At 45.6% G+C, this 20,467-nt stretch overlaps 1 protein-coding gene across 2 annotated transcripts; it reads left to right on the forward strand.

Moving 5' to 3' along the window:
• The first annotated feature begins 788 nt into the window (after positions 1–788).
• Positions 789–20,335, forward strand: LOC139375026 (zinc finger C3H1 domain-containing protein-like). Of its 2 annotated transcripts, none has more exons than XM_071116394.1 (35): positions 789–1,524; positions 1,958–2,437; positions 2,600–2,787; positions 3,658–4,009; positions 4,226–4,443; positions 4,689–4,815; positions 5,021–5,115; positions 5,200–5,394; positions 5,705–5,866; positions 6,664–6,810; positions 6,952–7,070; positions 7,290–7,433; positions 7,590–7,764; positions 8,212–8,349; positions 8,659–9,288; positions 9,500–9,609; positions 9,709–9,840; positions 9,953–10,074; positions 10,228–10,329; positions 10,467–10,589; positions 10,780–10,960; positions 11,905–12,091; positions 12,369–12,560; positions 12,757–12,994; positions 13,248–13,353; positions 15,034–15,232; positions 15,514–15,608; positions 15,766–15,873; positions 16,114–16,218; positions 16,577–16,742; positions 17,768–17,868; positions 18,139–18,240; positions 18,491–18,530; positions 19,056–19,118; positions 19,267–20,335. In XM_071116394.1, the coding sequence occupies exons 1-35, from the start codon at positions 972–974 to the stop codon at positions 19,402–19,404; spliced, it is 6,333 nt and encodes a 2,110-aa protein (XP_070972495.1). In that variant the 5' UTR covers positions 789–971; the 3' UTR covers positions 19,405–20,335. The 2 variants fall into 2 exon arrangements, with proteins under 2 accessions (XP_070972495.1, XP_070972504.1); XM_071116403.1 differs by having other exon boundaries at positions 7,293–7,433.
• The last annotated feature ends 132 nt before the right edge of the window (positions 20,336–20,467 follow it).

The raw sequence follows: 20,467 nt of genomic DNA on the forward strand, positions 1-20,467 counted from the left end.
AAGTCTATGGTATGGGGTGAGAACCATGAGCCTCCTAGGTTTTGTATTGAAGTCAATGTACCCAGAGGAGGACGGAAGCTGGCTGTTCTCCGGCTACACCATGGTGCTACCCTACTGAGTGCTGTTGAGGCTACTGTAGACCTTTGCAAAATAGTGTGTTTTAATTAATTATTTGGTGCCATGTGATTTATATTTATTATAGTTTAATCTGAAAAGGACAACTTTAAAGGTTTTACCATCTTTATTCCTCCCCTTCCTCTGAGGTGCCTCCACTGAGACAGCAAAAGAGATATTGGGGGTAACAGATGGGCTCCCGAGTGGCACAGCGGTCGAAGGCACTGCATCTCAGTGCTAGAGGCGTCACTACAGACCCTGGTTTGATTCCAGGCTGTATCACAACTGGCAGTGATTGGAAGTCCCATACTGCGGCGCACAATTGGCCCAGCGTCGTCTGGGTTTGGCTGGGGTAGGCCCGTCATTGTAAATAAGACTTGCCTAGTTAAATAAAACTAAAACTAAAAACTGTTTACTGTTGAAATGGTTGATGACAATCCTAAGGATGGCGTGTTTCAGCATGATGTAGATAACGTTTAATGGGGTAGGTTTATTTATTTTTGAGGATGTGGTAGGAGTTAGTATGGATTTATTTTATTTTTCATGGTAGAACAGAATTGAGCAGATCATGATTTATCGTACTTTCCAGCACAATAGGTGGCGGCATGCACATAAACGATTGTTTGTGGACCGCAATGATCTCATAGAAGAAGAATATTTTCAAGTGCAATGGGAAGTATCGCGAGAGCAGCGGGGCAGAAGGGGAAAGCGGAAGAGCGTAGCTAGTTAGCGAACAAGCTTTATATTCGTTAATATTTACATAATATCCGATTTATAAATCCAATTTTGTAATTATAAACATATGTTGAGAGTCTAAGTATTAATCGAACTACTGTCACACTCGATTAGACTACACAATGGATTCAAAGTCAATCAATCTGTCTCCGAGAGAAGAAGGGGAGCTCGAAGACGGAGAGATCTGCGATGATGACACCGAGGAAAAGGTGTTTGCGCAGCAGCAGGGTAAAAAGAGGCCTAGTAGCATGAATAACAGCAACTTCTCACGGAATACACGAAAATCGAAACAACCGGTACGAACTTTACTACCTGTCGTGGGTAGCCAGCCTACAGATTTTCGACTTTTAATTCCATACAACCGCGGACCTCATTCGCACAGTTCCGGCTTTACCGCAAACCACAGACAGCAAGGCGGACCAAGTGGACCCGACCGGCCGCCACTGGGACCACGCTGTGACCAGAGCCCGCGTTCCAGTTTCTGGGAACGAAGTCACACAGCCCTGGATCGATTGAGGCACCGGGGGAAACTAGATGACGGTCGCGGGGATTGGGGACGAGGAGCCTGGGGAGACGGGTGTGGGGGAGGGAGAGAGGCTGGTAGGCCTCCCACTGGTCGTTATGGGCCCGGGGAGAATCACAGTAACAAGAAAGAATCTCCCTCGAGAAACAAACGTATCCTTTGGCATTCATCTCACGACATCTATGTGATTGTAAAGTGTGATACATTTGTTAGGCTTTTACCTTAACATTGTAACTACACATTATAACATTTGTTTGGCTGGTTGTGGCTTCTAGCCTTGAATATGCCTTGATTTAAGTGTAGTCATATAGGCCTTCGATTTCATTGTAGTCATAATGCATCTAACTAACAATAGATCTGCCATTTTTTAATAACTTTTGATCATTACACAGCATTCCCCTCCCTATCATCAAGACTCAATTGATGATTTTTTTTTTTTGTATTAATCAAAAACAAAATACCCAGTGTTATTGAGCTGGAAATGAGTTTTTGATTAAAATACATTTCGCTATTAGGGTCCAAGTTTGTAGTCTAACCATGTCATCAAACTCATAATCGTGCCTTTCCTTCACTCCCCTACCATAGAGAAGGTAATGATGGGAAGGAATCAGGTAAGAAACCAACAGATGATGAACAACAACAATGTTGCCAAAGTCGAGAATGGGCTTGACGAGAGTTTTGAGGATCTGCTCACCAAGTACAAGCAGATTCAGCTGGAGCTGGAATGTATTAGAAAAGAAGAGAACCTGGTTCTGAAGCCCAAAGACCTGCCAGCTCAGAACGAGTCTGAGGTCTCTGCAAGTATTCCCCAAACCGAGCCATTACTCGACGCTAACAGTATTCCCAATGAAGCCACTGCAGAGGACCCGCCAGGCCCAGAAAAGACGGAGGAGAAAAGGGGTTTTCAGGCGTTCAATCTCAAACCTCTACGTCAGAAACTCCTCACTCCTGCAGAAATTGACGCGCTCAAAACAAAAACGGAAAAGAAAGACTCAGAGAAGGAGGACAGTGACATGGAAAAAGGTCAAGTTGAACCAGCTGCTATCCCGGCTGCTACTCCCAAAGGTTTGTAACAACCACTATATAACACAACACTGCAGCAATGTGGGAACACAAACTGTGGCAACGCCATGAAGCAGATTTGACTCGACTATAATCAATAATGTATTGTTTTATTAGCCACAGTGTTAACACCCTGTGTGTGTGTGTTGTGTTCTGTCTTTTCAGGAGAGGAGGAAAAAGATGGTGTGGAGAAAGAGGCAGACAAAAAAGAGGGGGAGAAGGATGCAAAAACATGTTGTGTTTGCTGTGGCAGGGAATCAGATTACCTGAAGAAAGAAGGTGAGAAGGATACAAAAGTCTGCTGTGTGTGCTGCAGCAAATCATCAGAGGACTCCACTAAATCCTCTTTCAAGGTATGAATCTATTTAAAAAAGGCAAATATGTTTTCTCCTTACCCAGAGTCAAGTGAACTTGTGGATACTGTTTTTATGTCTCTGCATGCAGTTTGAATTAAGTTGAAGTTAGTTTCTGAAGCCATTGCTAAGTAGCGTTAGTGCAATGACTGGAAGTCTATGGGATCAGCTAGCTGATTGTGCTAATGCTAGCAGATCCCATAGACTTCCAGTTATTGCGCTAAATCTAGTTAGTAATTCCAGAAACTAACTTCAACTTCCTTCAAACTACACACAGAGGTAGAACATGGTGTCTATAGCTAGGTAACCATCCAATTGGCGACAGATTTTTATGCGACGATTCTAAAATAATAATAAACTGCATTGTTTCCGAGATGTAGTGGTAGGGCCTCACGCCATATCATCGTGTGACTCCATGTTGACTTCGATAGGATGGTTATTATATCAATATTTGTGCATATAGGCATTTCCACCGCCAATTCTTGCTAAATACATTTTACCGACATAAATCCTACCATTTCGAACAAACAACTGATCGGTCGTCATTTTTAAAATTGGACCGACACTTCCTGCTTCCATTACAGCTGTCGTGATTGTTTTTTTTTATACAGTATGACTTTACTCGCATAAAAACTGTGAATCGAAACGTGATTAATGAGTTAATCTGACTCTAGGTAAGTAAAAAAAAAACAATGGTGTAATAGCCAAAATCTCAAACTATCCCCTTAAGGCATGGATCAAGAGTAAGTGATTCAAGGCACAAATATTAACTTGAGATGTGTGTTTGCAGCTCTTTTGAAAGTTTGTCTGAGTTGTGTCAATGTCAAGTTAGAATCTGGGTTGTCCGGCCCTCCTCTTGTCTTTCTGCAGCCTGAAGTGAAGGGGAGTAATGAAGATGAGGACCTGTCTGAGCTGCAGCTGCGTCTCCTGGCCCTGCAGTCAGCCAGCAGGAAGTGGCAGCAGAAAGAACAGCAAGTGATGAAGGAGAGCAAAGATAAGATCACCAAGGCCAAGCCCTCCCAGGAGAAGAGCTCCTCCACCTCCAGTGCCAAACCACCAGAGAGGGGCAGAGTCACAACCAGGTCTGCCTCTGCTGCCTCGGAGAAGGCCAAAGCTCTGGCCAACAAGCCCCAGGAGAAGACCAAGGCTGGGGCAAAGCCTCCAGCGGAGAAGGGCAAAGCTCCGGTTAAGGGGTATCCAGGGAGGAAGACAGTCAGCCCAGGTGAGCAGGGCCTTTCTGCTTATTCAGATCCAATGTTGATTCCTCTATGTTGATTCCAAGCATTCCATCACAATGACATTCTGGTTTTGGAAATGTTGGTCACATCTTGTGTATTCTTGTGTATTTTAATAATGCATTTTATCTCTGTGAATATTTGTATTTTAGTGGTGTAAAGTGATTGCCATTAAGTAAAGTAAATGGGTTTTGATCCCCTAGGCTCAGCAGCCAAGCAGGCGTTCCGAAAGCAGCAGCTAAGGACGTGGAAGCTCCAACAGGAGAGAGATCAGGAGGAGCAGCGTAGACAGGAGGAGGAGGAGCGCCGCCGGAGGGAGGAAGAGATCCGCAAGATCCGGGACCTTTCCAATCAGGACGAGCAGTACAACCGCTTCATGAAGCTGGTGGGCGGGTCCAAGCCGCCGCGCAACCGGAGCAAGGTAAGACGGACAGGGAGAGAAAGACCTTGCCCCACTCCCAAGGCATTTCCTTTTAGGTTATCTGATTCCTTCAATTATATGTGAACCTTTTTTAAACTAGTCTCTGCTTAACACCTGCAATGTGGTATGTGGGGTTCTTTCTCTGGAATAGAGCTCTCCTACATTACTGTTAGTATCATGAACATGCAACATGATTGAAGAAGAGAGCATGTGAGAGACAGACAAATGACACATTTCAATCTCAGTCCAAGGACCGAGACCACACCAGGAAGTCTTCTGGTAAACAGGGATTGGACACCTCAGGGAACCTCTACCAGTACGACAACTATGACGAGGTTGCCATGGATACTGATAGTGAGACCAATTCCCCAGGTGAGCAACCAGCTCACCTGCCAATGCACTCACTGCACTATTGAACATATCTAAAGGGATTTTATAGAACCCATCCAACATGCTGAAAGGATTGTTTATAGCCAAGGACATGGCCATCAATTCAGGCCTCTTGTTGCAATGTTTGACAGTTTTATTTCTACGGCTGAATCTGATTTGTCTAAAATTCAGTTATTTTCTCTTTCAGCGTCTTCTCCAGTACATGATCCATTTGAGGTCCCAGGATGCTTCAGTCACATGCCCATGCCTTTCCCTATGGATTCCCCCACTCAATGCAGAATGGTACGTTCCACCCCAAACTCTAAACAAGGACTGTTCTATGCATCTCTTAAAGGGGTAACTAACAAGCTTCCTCTTTCTTTCCAGGATTTGGGACAGCCGCGTTTCCTGTCCGTCATTCCGTCTGCGCCCCCTCCACCCTTACCCCCAATGCCCCCACCCCCAGATGAGCTGGAGCCTCCCCCAAAGCCGCCTTTCGCTGACGAGGAAGAGGAAGAGGAGATGTTGCTCAGAGAGACCTGCCTCATGTCCATGGCCAACAAGAAGGTTCCACTACCCGAGGTATAACACTAGATGGCTCCACAGGAGGACCAAGTGCCATGCCTGTGTTATCTGTATTGTGATAGGAGTAGAGGAGGGTTCCATTAGGTCCTAGTCGTCCTCTGGAAAGTTCATTAGTCTCAACAGAAGATGCATATTTTTCACTCTTCTGTTAATTTACAAGTGTTAAACAATGTTTTAACTTATCTCGGTACCCTGCTATATCAGATGGGCAACTCTGTCATATCATTTTCCAGTTCTACAGCAGCACTTTGTCTTTGAACAGTGGACTTGGTGAATCTGGCTTTAAAAATGTATTTCTCCCCTGTAGGATATGACCCTTGACAGCAGCCCCCTCTCTCCCTCCCTCTTGGTCAGTCTGGTCCAACCAGTGCCCAGGAGCAACCCTAGTGTGGTCAGCCTCAACACGGCACCCCAGCCATGGAGCAACAAGTTCAGCCGAGGGCACCACCTTCCCAGGCTACCACTGATGGTAAGGATAATACCATAGGAGGAAATCAAAACATTGAGTGATGGCCACATATCTACCCTCCTAGCCAGGCGAAGAAACCGTAGAGATCCAAATAGTTCACGTTTTTTAACGTCCTGCAGCGCTTTCACTCTTTCAACCACAATTTTCTGGAATATAGTTCATTTGGTGCCATTTGTTGACCTATATTCCAAACCGTTTCATACACTCATTGAAATATGCAGAAAATGTCAGTGGATTTGTGAATGATTCTTCTCTGAATGGGAAAACTGTCTTGTCTTGCATGTGCTGAAACATGTTTTAAAATATGCTCTTTTTAAATATTTTAACTTCAAAGTCATATTTTCCAACAATGAAGTTCTACTTTTTTTCCCCCAGCTGAACTGTGTAAGGCTGTGTGTGGAGGCCGTGGGTGTCTTTGTGCTCAGTAACTCCATGTAGTGTTGTCTTATGAGAACAATGAGTTGGCACTCACTCTGATACTGCCATAGGCAACACGGGTGGGGTCCCATAGACAGTACATTACAGCAGCACGTGTGCCCAATGACACCCGGCCTCCGCTATGTTCCCAGAGCACTCTGGTTTCTCACCCATGAACAATAAGCTCAACTTAGACTGCATCCCAAAGCTTCTCAGAGTAGGAGGGCTGATATAGGATACATTTTGCCTTTCAGATCATAATAAGACGGAGGTGACCTGATTGGCACTCCTATTTTGAGATGAATGGATTTTGAGTTGTGAAGTCGGTGCCCATTCATCACAATGGCTAATTCAAATCATACGTTTTATTGTTTCCCCAGCTCCCACGGCACAAGGCGGTGGTGGTACAACTGAACGGTTCAGACGACAGTGACTCAGACATGGAGGCCTGCAGCAGCTCTACACAGACACAGCCTGTCTTTGGAGGCCTGGAGTTCATGATCAAGGAGGCACGCAGGAACGCAGAGGTACGTACGTGTGTGTGTCCCAACAGTTTGGCCTCTGAGGACGACCTGTCAATTTATATATGAATAGCAGAATCCTAATTTGAGATGTGTGATAATTGTATGTGGTTAAAGGGTGAATGCTCTTTCTCTCTAAACTTCCAGGCAGCGAAACCCAAACCGACTTCAGGATCTGAGAAGGAGAACAAGCCAGGCAGAACCCCGGAGGCGCTATCTGAAGAGAAGAAGACAGAGTATCAGCTGCTCAAAGAAGAAATAGCCAGGTATATTTTTTTGATGAGAATGGTCTGACAAAGTGAGGTATAATTTTTCCACCCAAGCATTGTCTATGGATATGAAATTCATTAACGATTAATTAACATTCAGTGCAATATTAATGGCACAAAAGTGAGAGGGTATTTCTTTAAAATGTCAATGATGGAACAGAGTGGACGACACTCACTGAAATCTAAACAATCTGTTTTTTTGTTGTCTGATGTAAGTAGGGAGAAGCAGAAAATTCTGAAGGACCACAGTCCCCAAGGTGTGCCCTCTCCTGCAGGCTCTGATCCTGATGTGGACTTTGCTGCAAAGGCAGCGGTCGAGCTGCAGCTGACCGAGGCAGAGACTAGGCTGACTAAACACGGGTGAGGCCCTCAAACACCAGAAGGAAAAAAAACACCTAGATGAAGGCTGATGCCCAAACACAATGGTATTTTAAGTAATTGTCTCACATTAGGGAATTACTTGGACTTATGGTTTTCCATCTCTCTCCCTTCCGCTCACTCTACCCCTCCTTTCAGGAACCTGCTCCTGAAGGATGAGGCCATCCTGAGGCAGCTCTTACAGCAGGAGCAGAAGAAGGAGGAGGCATTGAAGGCAGCTGAGGCCAAAGTGGCCAAGGTCAAAGAACAGCTCCTGGCCTCAGAGAAGATAGTCAGTGCCAACAAGACTCTCCTCAACAGACTCCAGGAACAGGTGGGAGTTAAGAGCCAGGAAGGAACCCAGAGGGAATGAAACTCAATGGGAATGAGCTGTGAAGTAAATTCCTAGCTGAGGTATTTGTCCCTGGATGGCCATGTTTATAGCAATGAGTCGGATGGCTGAGGGTTTTAGTCAGTGGAAGCTGAATGATGGAATAGGAGTTGTTTCTCCTGGTAATGTTTGGGAAAATGCCAAGCTAAAGGAATGTCTGTAAAGGACAAGACATTTCCTTCCGTTCTTTTTTCCGTTGCCTTTGGAAGTGTATATAGCAGGTGTGGTCATGCCAACCCTCCTCCTTGGAGAGATACTGGGTGTGCTGGATTTTATTCAACACCTGATTCAGCTAACCAAGGTTCTGATGAGATGTGTGTGTGTGTGTATGTATATATCTAATTTGTTACCAGCCTTTTAATATCTGTCATGTATGTTCCCACCCTGTAGGTTCATCGTGTTCAGCACCGCGTGTCAGTGAAGAAGAACCACAGCCTGAAGCTGGAGGAGGTGCTGGTCCAAGCCCAGGCCGCCGCAGGCAGAAAGCCAAGTGGTCAGAAACGACGCACGGACATAAGCCACTCCTCGGTGAGCACCGTACCACACCTTACCGACCCACACTATACCATGCCAGGGCCCTTGTTGATTGATAAAGCACAGAAATGTGTTCAACAAGGACATTTCCACTAGAGAACATCATAAATTGCTTTGAATTGGAAAATTACTCTTATTGGACTTATTGTTCTAACACTTCCTCTGTTTCAAAATGTATATTCTTCTAACACTTCCTCTGTTTCAAAATGTATAGTCTGGTTTCCTTTCTACCAAACACCAACCAGTTGTAAGTAAAGGCCAAAGTTCTCTAAAGCATCTATCTGCCCACCCTCCATTCTTCAGCCTGTGAAACGTCTGTGTGTGGAAGTCTCCGTCGCTCCCCGCGGCTCAGAAAGGCACTTCGCCGACCTCCTTGCCCAGAAGCAGCGTCTGCAGCAGCTGGAGTCAGAATACGCCCTCAAAATCCAGAAACTAAAGGAGGCCCAGGCTCTCCACAACAGAGGGGCGGTCCCTGAACCCCCTCTACCCCAGGCCACCTCCACCCCTCTCCCCAGGGCTCGCCACCCCAGCATTCCCCCCACCAGCCCCTTCCCCCTGCCCCAGCCCTCCCTGCATGACCTCACCCAGGATAAACTCACCCTGGTCAGCAGCGAAGACCCTACCGAGACGGAGGAGAGAGACTTGGAACCTGCCGCCACAGCCAGGCCCTCAGCCCAAAGTGTTCGTAGACGCTCCTTCAGAGAGACCGGCTCCTTCACCAAGCCTAAGCTGGACTCTGGTGGGACTGGGCTGGTCAAGGATAGTCCAGCCAAGCCAGTCAGGGTTAAGGCCTCGGGGCCCGGGGAGCTGTTCCTGGGGCTAGAGGTGGAGGCCCTGCAGAGGAGGGACCAGCAGCAAGCCAGGCTGGGAGAGCTGCTGCTGGGGGAACTACGGGCGCTAGGAGGCGCTGTGGAGAAACCCCCTTCTGGGAAGGTAAACCATAATATATCACTAACTGACCTCGCAAACACTGAATTCAAATTCCCTTTTTTGTGTGTTTTAAAAATTGCTCTCTTGACAGTTTTCTTATTTGGTTGATATGTGCAGTTACTGTAGCACACGTGTCGTGTCTAAAACTATGTTTTTCATTTATTCTCCATGGTTGGGAGACTGAAAGGTTTGTGTTCATTACTTTGATGTGCAGGTGATATCGGAGGATGTGGACACCATGGCTGCCCAATCAGGCCATGCCGAGCTGAAGCCTGTCCCGTTTGGACCATATCGCAGCCCTCTCCTGGTCTTCAAATCTTATCGGTAGGTGGCTGGTTCACTGCTAGGGTTGCTCCCAATTGCTAGTGCCAAGAACAACACCCTGCCATCAATCAAACCTTTCCATCTTGTCCCTTTCTTCAGGTTCAGTCCATACTTTCGGACCAAGGAGAAGTTATCACTCAGTTCTGTGTCTTACAGCAATGTTGTAGCGCCCAAAAAGTGTTTCTGTCGCTTTGATCTCACGGGCACATGCAATGACGATGACTGTCAGTGGTAAGTCATTCTTCCTAGTGTGTGTGTAAACAGGCATGTGAATATAGACTCATGTCTGTTTCATTATAACCAACCAACCTCTCCTTTTGGGTGATCTGGTCTATGTTTCTAGGCAGCACATGAGAAACTGCACTTTTGGTGGAAACCAGCTGTTCCAGGATATCCTGTCGTACAACCTGGCCCTGATTGGCTGCTCTGAGAGCAGTACTAGTGATGTCATCAATGTTGCCACAGGTAATAGAACCACACTGCTATCTGGCAATATTTAAATACCATTGAGCTTAGAATGTATGTATTGGTGATCGATAGATTCCAAAAAGTTAACTATTCCATGATAAATACATAAGGCTTTTAATGACAATGGTTGATTTGTTGTCCTATTTTCAGAGAAGTATATAAAACAGCTGTTTGGGGCTAACAACGATCGCATGGGGATGGACCAGAAGGCTGTTCTACTCGTCAGCAAAGTGAACGAAAGCAAAAGACATGGTGAGATTTCCATACCATTCATACTCTATCCTTACACTCAGCAGTTAGGGTTGAACACACTATTGAGCAGTTGATCTCTTTTCGAAAATGTTCAAGAATAGAACCCTTCTGACTTATTCAACTTGTGTTTTGTCTAGTCCCTCCCTTCACCACGTGTAAGGATCTCAGGAGGTGGAAGCCTCAGCCCGCTTACCAGGCTAGCCCAAACACAGGGGACGACAGCTGGGACGAGAGTAGAGACACTGGTCCAGTCAAATACGGTGAGAACTGGTTAGTCAGTAGGCTTGTCTCCTAGCAACAAACCAGTCTTCCAAGCAGAATTACGACTTATCTGAAGCACAGTGTAAATAATGGAAGTAGCACTAACAGTGATTGCCTCTCTTCAGTTGTGCAGAACTGGAGATCTGACCTTAAACCTCTGCTGTTTGTCTGTTTCCTTCCTTGTCACAGACGGTTGTTCCAAGAGAAGTCTGTCTGCTACCCTGGATGTGTGTGTGACCCCTGACGACAAGCGCTACTTCATTAGTGAAACTGACGACATATCTAACCTGGAGACCAGTGTCCTAGAGAGCCCACGCAACGCACAGCTCTGGATCAAACTGGCCTTCAAATACCTCAGCCAGAAAGAAGTGTAAGAGCCTCCGGAGTGTTAAGTTGTGTCACTGAGTGTATTTTTAACCTTAACCTGGTTTAGGCTGAATGAAAAATGCAAATAGATTTGTATTTTTTGTATTTATTATGGATCCCCATTAGCTGCCAAAGCAGCAGCTACTCTTCCTGGGGTTTATTATGGATCCCCATTAGCTGCCAAAGCAGCAGCTACTCTTCCTGGGGTTTATTATGGCTCCCCATTAGCTGCCAAAGCAGCAGCTACTCTTCCTGGGGTTTATTATGGCTCCCCATTAGCTGCCAAAGCAGCAGCTACTCTTCCTGGGGTTTATTATGGCTCCCCATTAGCTGCCAAAGCAGCAGCTACTCTTCCTGGGGTTTATTATGGCTCCCCATTAGCTGCCAAAGCAGCAGCTACTCTTCTTGGTGTCCAGCAAAATTCAGGCAGTTTATAACATTTTAAAAACATTACAATACATTCAGATTTCACAACACACTGTGTGCCCTCAGGCTCCTACTCCACCACTACCAGAAATGTACAGTACTAAATCCATGTGTATGTATAGTGCGGATGTTATTGTGTGTGCATGTGTCTGTGCCAATGTTTGTGTTGCTTCACAGTTCCCGCTGTTCCATAAGGTGTGTTTTTAAAAAATCTAATTTTACTGCTTGCGTCAGTTACTTGATGCGGATAGAGTTCCATGTAGTCATGGCTGCGTGTGCCTCCCATAGTCTGTTCTGGGGACTGTGAAGAGTCCTCTTGTGGCATGTCTTGTGGGGTATGCATGGGTGTCTGAGCTGTGTGCTAGTAGTTTAGACAGTCAGCTCGGTGCATTCAACATGACAATACCTCTCACAAATACAAGTAGTGATGAAGTCAATCTCTCCTCCACTTTCAGCCAGGAGAGATTGACATGCATATATGATGTGATATGCAATATAATGTGTTATGTTGCTTCCTTGTAGGTCAGCGGCTGAGTGCCTGGATGCTTCGTTGAACACTCTGTCTCGGGCCCTGGAAGATAACCGGGACAACCCAGAGATCTGGTGCTATTACCTGTCTCTGTTCTCCCGTCGAGGGAAGCGGGATGAGGTGCAGGAGATGTGTGAGATGGCAGTGGAGCACGCCCCCGACTACCAAGTCTGGTGGAGTGTAAGTTCTCATGTCCAACCAACCCTCTGTCGACCTACTGTGGGGCATTTCCTCTACAGGGCTTTGTGTGTCCAACTCTGAGGCCTGGTTGTAGAGCGCATAGTTCAGGACCTTTGGTTTCGCCGTCCTGATGGTTTTTATTTTCCTTGGACACTTGATGTTAATGATTGGCTGAAGATGACCACACCTGGTCTTCCAGGTAGAAGTGAGTCCCTTGTTAATTAGCACAGAAGAATATCAGCAGGACTGGATGTAACTGCTGTCTTTTCCCCTTTAGTACCTAACCACGGAGAGCTTGTTTGAGGGGAAGGACTATGTGTGTGGTCGTCTGCTGCAGTACCTGCTGGAGTGTGTGGGGACTAGTGGTCTCTCTGAGAGGCTGTCCTTCCAGCTATTAGAGTCTCTACTCTACAGGGTCCAACTCAGTGTGTTCACAGGCCGGCTACAGAATGCCCTGGCCATCCTACAGGTAAGAGACTGCAAAAAAAGTCAGTCTTGAGCGCCACCAATATAGCTGCTACATCAAAATTCTGTTCCAAGCCATATGACACCTTACTGCTGCAATCAGGCCAAACAAACTCATACCTCTTAGATTAGCTACTGCTATACAAAATGCACAAGGTTCCCAAGATGCTCAAGGGTGAACGATAACCTGTTAATTTCAGAATGCCTTGAAGTCAGTCACTGAGCGGTGCATTGCTGATTACCTGACCATAAGTGACCGTTGCCTGGTCTGGCTGTCCTTCATCCACCTGACTGAGTTTGACCGCCTGCCGGCCAGTCTGTACGACCCGGCTAACTCCAACCCCTCCAGGGTGGTCAGCATTGAGGCCTTCGCCCTCCCCTGGAGAACCCCGCTCGACGTCCGCACAGAGCCTGACACACTAATCGCTGTGTTCGAAGGTGAGGCGTCATCATCGACACGGGGTTTAACTACACCCACATAGAAACTGTCCATGCTTTTCCCAGGTCTCCTACTTAGTTTTTTCACACAATTATGTTGACTTTTTCCACAGCTGCTCATGGTAGTTTATTTGTAGTTGTGCTATTTCCGCTCAGTCACTAGGCTTCATTTTTTCTGGCACAGATCTGTAAATGTAGTGGACAGCTGAGAGAGCGGGGCATTGATTTCATACTGGTTTGTTCAACCCTTTAGATGCACTGCGACAGTGCACAGACCAGACTCTGCCTCCCAGTGAGAGAACCCTGGCCTGTCTGCCTCTACACACTAACCTCATCACTACCTATAGTCTGCTGGGAAGGTAAGCTCAACACTGGCATTCTGATAGCTGTGTGTGTGCGCGCCGAACCTAATAAAATCAGGCTTGTGTGTTTGGGCATGCAAGTTGTTAACCCTTTACGGGTTAAAAATAGCAGATTTTGACACTGATAAGCATCTAAATTGGAACGTAGTGGCTGTACAGTAACATGCTATAAATGACATCAAAGCTCAGTCTGTGCTTCACCGTTCTGAACTTGAGCACCACACATGACAAGAAGTTTCCCTGATCCCTCTGACTAACTGGGAAACTTTAGAAAATGTTTTTGTTGCCTGAGTGAGGGAAATGCTGTAAATTAAGAGGACCATGTATTTTGAAAGATGAGACGTTGAGGATTATAATAAATACTGATTTGATGTCATACAAGCAAGACAAACACCCATGAGTCCAAATGTGCACTTCACATCATAAAACTCATGTCATATACAGTGTCAAGATGACATGGGTTGTTCTGAACAGAATAAGCTTGTTTGTTTATTGTGATGAACATTTGCCATGGCACACGCATCTGAATGAGCTCAGGACTCATTTCTTTGCGCACCAGAATTGCGATCTGTTTCTCTGAATTGCCTTGTGAAAGCCTAACACTGCATCATAGTATTTTATAACTTAGAAAACTCATATTGGTGGTCTAAAGCACTGCATCGCTACAGAACCTGGTTCGATATTGGGCTGTCGCAGCCGGCCGCAACTGGGAGACCCATGAGGTGACGCAGGGGAGGGTTTGGCCAGCCAGGATGTCCTTCTCCAATTGCGCACATGCACGCTGACACGGTCGTTAGGTGTACGGCATTTCCTCTGACACATTGGTGTGGCTGGCTTCTGGGTTAAGCGTGCTTTGTGTCAAGAAGCAGTGCGACTTGGCGGGGTTGTGTTTTGGAGGACGCATGGCTCTCGACCTTCGCCTCTCCCGAGTCCATATGGGAGTTGCAGCGATGGGACAAGACTGGAACTACCAATTGGATATGATGAAGTTGGGGAGAAGGAAAAAAAATCATACTGGCTTTGAAACCACGCCCACTTGACCTAGATTGTGATTTACAGTGGCGCTTTTCTGGATTGCGTAAACGACAGTAATTGTGTGATGGCTTGTTCTAGTTCCTCAATGGCACGGCTAGGCAAGCTTATCAAAGCACCTTATAGTGTAATGACTCTTTGTCATAAGCGCATTGAAATTGCTTAGGAACTGGGAACACTTTGGAGAGGTGTGTGGCCACGTGTAGACAGCAGTTAGTCCTCTCCCTCAACCTGGTTGTGTTATGTTGCACCTACCCCACATTTTCCAGGAATATTCTTATGTTAATCAATGTATCCAGAATATTTTCTGATTTTGTTATCAACAAACGTGGCAAAAAGTGCGTGCTTTTAAAATGCACATAAAATCAAGTGTTATGTTTGGATTCAGTCTTGTCAGGCAAACCGTGTACTCACCTTTTGGTCTAATCATTTTCCCAATAGCTCCAAACTGATCTCTTTCAATTGCTCATATTTCTTCTGTAAAACATTTCAATTTACCACTATCCATATAGGCAAATTCCAACGAGGGTAAAAGGTTGGTGTGTGTGTGTGTGTGTGTGCGCATTTTTGTGGTTGTCATTAAACTCTATTAATGTTTCTGCTAGTTTTAACTAAAATCTAATAAAACTGACTTGCACCCTGTAGGTACGATGCAGGCCTGGAGCTGTGTGAGTCCCTGTTGGCGCTGTGCCCGCATTCATGTGCCCTGTTGGATGCCCTGTCAGGCCTGTACGTGGGGAAGGGGGATGGTGAGCAGGCTGTTGGGGTGTGGCTACGGGCGCTGTCCCAGTGTCCACACAACGCAGAGGTCTTCTACCACACCTGCAAGTTCCTCATGGCTCAGGTCAGTCTCCCTGTCAGTGGGCTGTGTGGAGCTCCCTTTTAATACAACTTTATGTATCCATCCCTTAGGGCCAATTAAGCAAGGCATAGTCGATTTACATTTAACTGTCATTCTGTGTCATCTCAACCAACATTCTCCACAGGATTCAAAAGAAGATTTTTGAAATGACACCGTACTGTTTAAGAGCTGAATCCTTTCAATTTTGCGCTTGAACGTCTCATGTTGCTTGTACACAGTTTCTAGCATGACCTAGCTAGCCTGTCTGATGCATCTCTGAACAGGAGAAGTCCAGCTGCATCGCTCCTCTGTTCCGGGGGTTCGTCCTGTCTTTCTGTGACGAGGAGAGAAGTGACCAGCAACCTGTGGATGTGCTACGGTTAGTCATTTTCTCCTCAAACTTAAGCAGAAATGAATGTCCTAACTCCTAAAACGTCAGAAACAACCTTACTTTTTGCAATTGAAGTTGCTTCCTTTCTATAGTGGTATACGGTTGAATGTTCCATGAATTAATGTGATCTCCACTTCTTTTCAAGGTACATCCTTGGTATTCCAACAATGGACATCCTAAGAGTCCCAGTTATCAAAAAACAACTTAAAGAGCAGCTTAGCCACCAGATGCCTTACCTAAACCTCATCCATTGGTAATTATTGTGACGTGATATCCCGGCTGACCCTGCACTACACGGAAGCCCAGCTCTTATTCTTATATGGCAGTTCAATGCACCGTCATTAACATTGATCGGTAACAGTTTACGATAAGGTTATGATTAGATTATTAAAAATGTAGAAATACAAGAAGACACGACGACAGTTGGGCTTCCTGATCATCATAATGTTTTACAGTGTGACAATATTTCATTTCTTGGTGTCTTGTCTTGCAGTCTGTGGCAGTGGGTGCACGGTAACGTTGGCGAGGCGATGGATGCGTTTGAGAGAGCCCTCGGAGCCGTAATGCCACTAGACGTTCTTCACAAGCTGTGGATAGAGTGAGTCTTGTCTTGCAACAAGTCCTCAGCATGTGACCGTTGCGTTCAGCCTCTCACCCACCATGTGTCATCCATAAGGGTAGTACTATCATCCCATGGGGTTAACGGGACAACGTCTGAAGAGGGTCAAGCCATACTTAACCAGCCAGATTGGAAGATCCTTATAGCAATGATAGCAGGCACATTTAAAATAAAAGGACCTCGAGGTAGTACAAGCTTTAATCAGGATGACAATCTAATCAGACCTCAGTGTGGTTGGTTAGCAGCTAGCCTCTGAGGGGCTGCCATGTCCACACATCCAGGTGGAGGAGGGCCCAGAGACCTAACCCAACTAACAGTCTAACTGTTCTCTCTCCAGTTATCTCCTCTTTACCAGCAGTAAGCTAGCTGGGAGCCCCTCCAACAGCAGAGAGCTCCGGGTGTTATCAGAACTGGTTCAGCGTTGTCTAGTAACTGTCCCGTCTAGGCTTGAGGTTCCGTTCAGCTCGGCCCAGTACTGGAGCTGCTTCAGATTTCACAACAAGGTAGGTAACTGGGTCATGTTCAGCAGGGAATAACATTGTGAACGTTCTGATAGAAATATACACAGTGTACAAAAAATATTTTCATGACATAGACTGACCAGGTGAAAGCTATGATCTCTTATTGATGTGACCTGTTAAATCCACTTCCGTCAGTGTAGGTGAATGGGAGGAGACAGGTTAAAGAACGATTTGTAAGCATTGAGACATGGACTGTGTGTATGCCATTCAGAGGGGAATGGGCCAGACAAAAGTGTTAAGTGCCTTTGAACGGCGTATGGTAGTAGGTGCCAGGCGCACCGGTTTGAGTGCGTAAAGAACTGCAACGCTGCTGGGTTTTTCACACAACCGTTTCCCGTGTGTGTCAGTAAGGGTCCACCACCCAAAAGGACATCCAGCCAACTTGACACAATTGTAGGAAGCATTGGAGTCATCATAAGCCAGCATCCCTGTAAAATGCTTGACACCTTGTAGAGTTCATGCCCTGATGAATTGAGACAGTTTTAAGGGCAAAATGTGGGGTGCAATATATTAGAAAGGTGTTCCTAATGTTTTGTACACTCAGTGTACAATGTAGGACAAACATGTCTCTCTGAAATGTAAAATAAGCAATCATGTCAGCTCATTTCGATTTGCAAAGTTTGCCTCTGGGCTTTGTCGTCCCAGTACACCTACATTAACCGTATGCCATGGACCAGATCACTCCAGATGGCAGAAATCAGTGGAGGTTGGTGGGATGAGCTATAGGAGGATATGCTCATTGTAATGAATGGAATGGTATCAAGCATATGGAAACCACATCCGTTCCGTTGATTCCATTCCAGACATTACAATGAGCCTGTCCAATAGTCCCCCCCCCCCACCAGCTTCCACTGCCAGAAATCCACCTAACCCCTCAGATCCTATGTTTGTCAGGAATTGACTCTCCTTGAATTGATAGTGTTTCACTTTCGTCGGTTAGTGGCATTGTTTGCGTCTTTAATTTAAACGTGTTCATATTTGCAAACCTCTGGACTTGTGCTCGGCAGGTTGTCTCCCACTACCTGAGCTGTCTGCCTCATACCCAGCACCCCCACGTCCTGGAGAGACTACGATACACCATGCCCACCAATGCTGAACTTGCCCTGAGGTACCCAAAGCACCCGATAGACACAGCAGACCAACCAGGAGCCAATTGTATGCTAACTAGTTTGGCTTGCTTGGACATGGACAGAGGGTTATAGAGGTTGAAATCTATTCCAGTTGGAATGATGTTTTGGCGAATTATTAAACTGTAGACTGCTGGGTATATTAGTCACTGTATGGTTATGTCTGCGGATTATGTTAGTGTTATGGCTGGGTCTAATATTTCTGGGCTTGGGCCTGTAATATGCAGACGGTTTGATTTGTTGTTGTATAGGTTGCTGCATCAAGAATGGCAGGATGGAAACATAGAACATCTGAAATTCCAAGCCAGAATGTTGAGCAGTAGCGTTCCAAACTGTCTGGCCAACTGGAAAATGTAAGTCCAACTCTCTCCTCTTCGCTGAACAGCACTTGTGCTGCTGGTATGGCAACAAGGTGAATATTTTTTTCTAGCTGGATTGTCACTGTTCTAATGCACTTATCAAATGCCCTTTTTCACATACAAAATGTGGCTTCTGTCCGACTTCAATCGCAGCTTTGAAAAGCTGCTGCACAGGCACTTGAATAGCAGGCAATTCCTGCTATTCAAGTGCTGACAGGCTTTTGTGCTGTGTGTTTTTCGGCAGAGTGATCGCTGTGGAGAGGGAACTAAAGGAGCGCTCCGAGGTGAGTTAGTAGGGGTGGGTGGGCAGGGGGGAATGAAAGAAGTGAGTAGGGGCAGTGAGACGATTGAGTAAAGGAGTGGATGGATGAAGGTAATAGTTTAGGGAGAGGGATATTGACATGGAGGGAGAGAGGACTGTAAATCAGCAGGGGCTAGTTTGAATGGAAAGTAAATTATGCATGTTGGTCTGTTGATGATTCTGTGTTGCTGTCACAACCTCTTGTGTGTCGGTGTTTCACTTTGCATATTTACCTTGACCCAGCTCTCCCATGATCTTCCCTTCATTTTGTTGTAATCTATTTCTTCCCTACAGGCTATTATCAGTGTTCGCCACAATGTAATGTATGACAGTTAAAAGGCTTACATCTGACCACGGTGACTAAATGGAATGGTTGGATGTTGTATTAGAGTAAAAACTATACTAGTCACTAAAACCACTGACCTTATTCCATCTTTCTCCTGTTTTGTCCTTGTCCTCCGCTAATCTGACATGTGGCTCCCCCGTTTGGTGTTTTCCTTTGTTGTAGGTCCGGCTTCTTTATCAGCAAGCCCTGCAAAACCTTCCACTGTGTGCCACCCTATGGAAAGATGTAATTCCCCATTCAGTTACTATCTCTCTAACACACACACCTCAGCAAAAAAAAAAGGTTTTTGACTTTTTTGTTCCACCTGGCAGATAACGCACGCATGTTCAACTACCCCCCCTTCCCCTTCCCTCTCCTCTCTGTCCCTTTCCAGCGCCTGCTGTTTGAAGCTGCGGAGGGAGGTAAAACTGATAAACTGAGGAAACTTGTTGACAAGTGTCAAGAGGTGGGAGTGAGTCTAAGTGAGCCCCTAAATTTATGCTCGAGCAAAACGGAGGGAGAGGAGCACTGAGGATCAAAAAAAACTAGATTCAATCTATCAGACCAGACCACTGCCAAGTTTAGCCAGATAGGGGCAGACTCTGCTGCTAGCTGTCTTAGCAGCCCTCCCGCAGTAGCGCACTCCCTGGGCGGTCGGGAGGTGTCCGCCCCTATGAGGACGGTTGTTCGGTCATCCCTGAAGCCAATGAATGAACTCCCTCCTCCCTGTCCAAACTCTGGGCCACGCACTCAGGGTTCTATCCCCTAACATCATGTACGTAAGTATAGACCTGCTAACTAAGTGACATCTTTGCTCTTCTGTTTTTCATTTACATGTTTGTTTTTTCTCTCGTACTGTCAATTTTAATTTGCTTTTTATTTTTACCTTTATGTACGGGGTTGGAGGAGTTGACAGACTATGACATCCTGACATACGTCTGTCTTGAGTGTTTTTTAAAGGATGTTTTCCCCCAATAGTAACGCTCGCTGCTGCTATCTACAGTATGTGTAACTTTTTGTTTTCCAGTGTCTTCCAAGGGAAGAAATAAATTACTCGTTTATTTCGATATTTGTTTTAAGTGATATATATATTTTTTAATAACCACATGAAAATGAAATGGCCAGCCATGGTGACAACAAAATGGCTGCCTGCATAAGTATTTCTATTTGGCCTCTATCCTCACTGACACCTTTATTTTTGAGACTGCCAGCCACAGACTGCTGAATGCTGTGATCTCCTCTCCGCCAGTCGACCAGCGGGGAAGATCCTTTAAACGCATCACTAGGCGAGGATAGTCACAAACATTTACTAGTTTAAATGTTCTCATGTGCAATTTTGTTTTTGTAAAAAATATATTAGAATGGTTAAGAGTATTTCAGAGGAGGAGCCAAGGATGAAAGTATTTCAACTGTTTTTGTATGTTGAAATTGAATGTGTTTATATTAAATTATTTTCTAATTAATTTATTCTGTTCTGTCTTCATTTGCTTTGTAAGATTTGGTTGGGTTTGGGCGAAGAGGGAACCTTGTCAACTGGAGTGAAAACAGATGTTGAATATGTTCCATCAAGCACATAGGAGTCAGACCATAAATAA

The sequence above is a fragment of the Oncorhynchus clarkii genome, chromosome 2, assembly GCF_045791955.1.
Source record: "Oncorhynchus clarkii lewisi isolate Uvic-CL-2024 chromosome 2, UVic_Ocla_1.0, whole genome shotgun sequence".
NCBI classification, from domain to species: domain Eukaryota; kingdom Metazoa; phylum Chordata; class Actinopteri; order Salmoniformes; family Salmonidae; genus Oncorhynchus; species Oncorhynchus clarkii.

Excerpts from the sequence above, each read along its gene's own strand:
- LOC139375026 (XM_071116394.1), top strand. The coding sequence starts at position 972 with ATGGATTCAAAGTCAATCAATCTGTCTCCGAGAGAAGAAGGGGAGCTC. Across the intron at positions 17,869-18,138 it reads AATGCTGAACTTGCCCTGAG|GTTGCTGCATCAAGAATGGC; the intron begins GTACCCAAAGCA and ends GTTGTTGTATAG. Across the intron at positions 19,119-19,266 it reads GTGCCACCCTATGGAAAGAT|CGCCTGCTGTTTGAAGCTGC; the intron begins GTAATTCCCCAT and ends GTCCCTTTCCAG.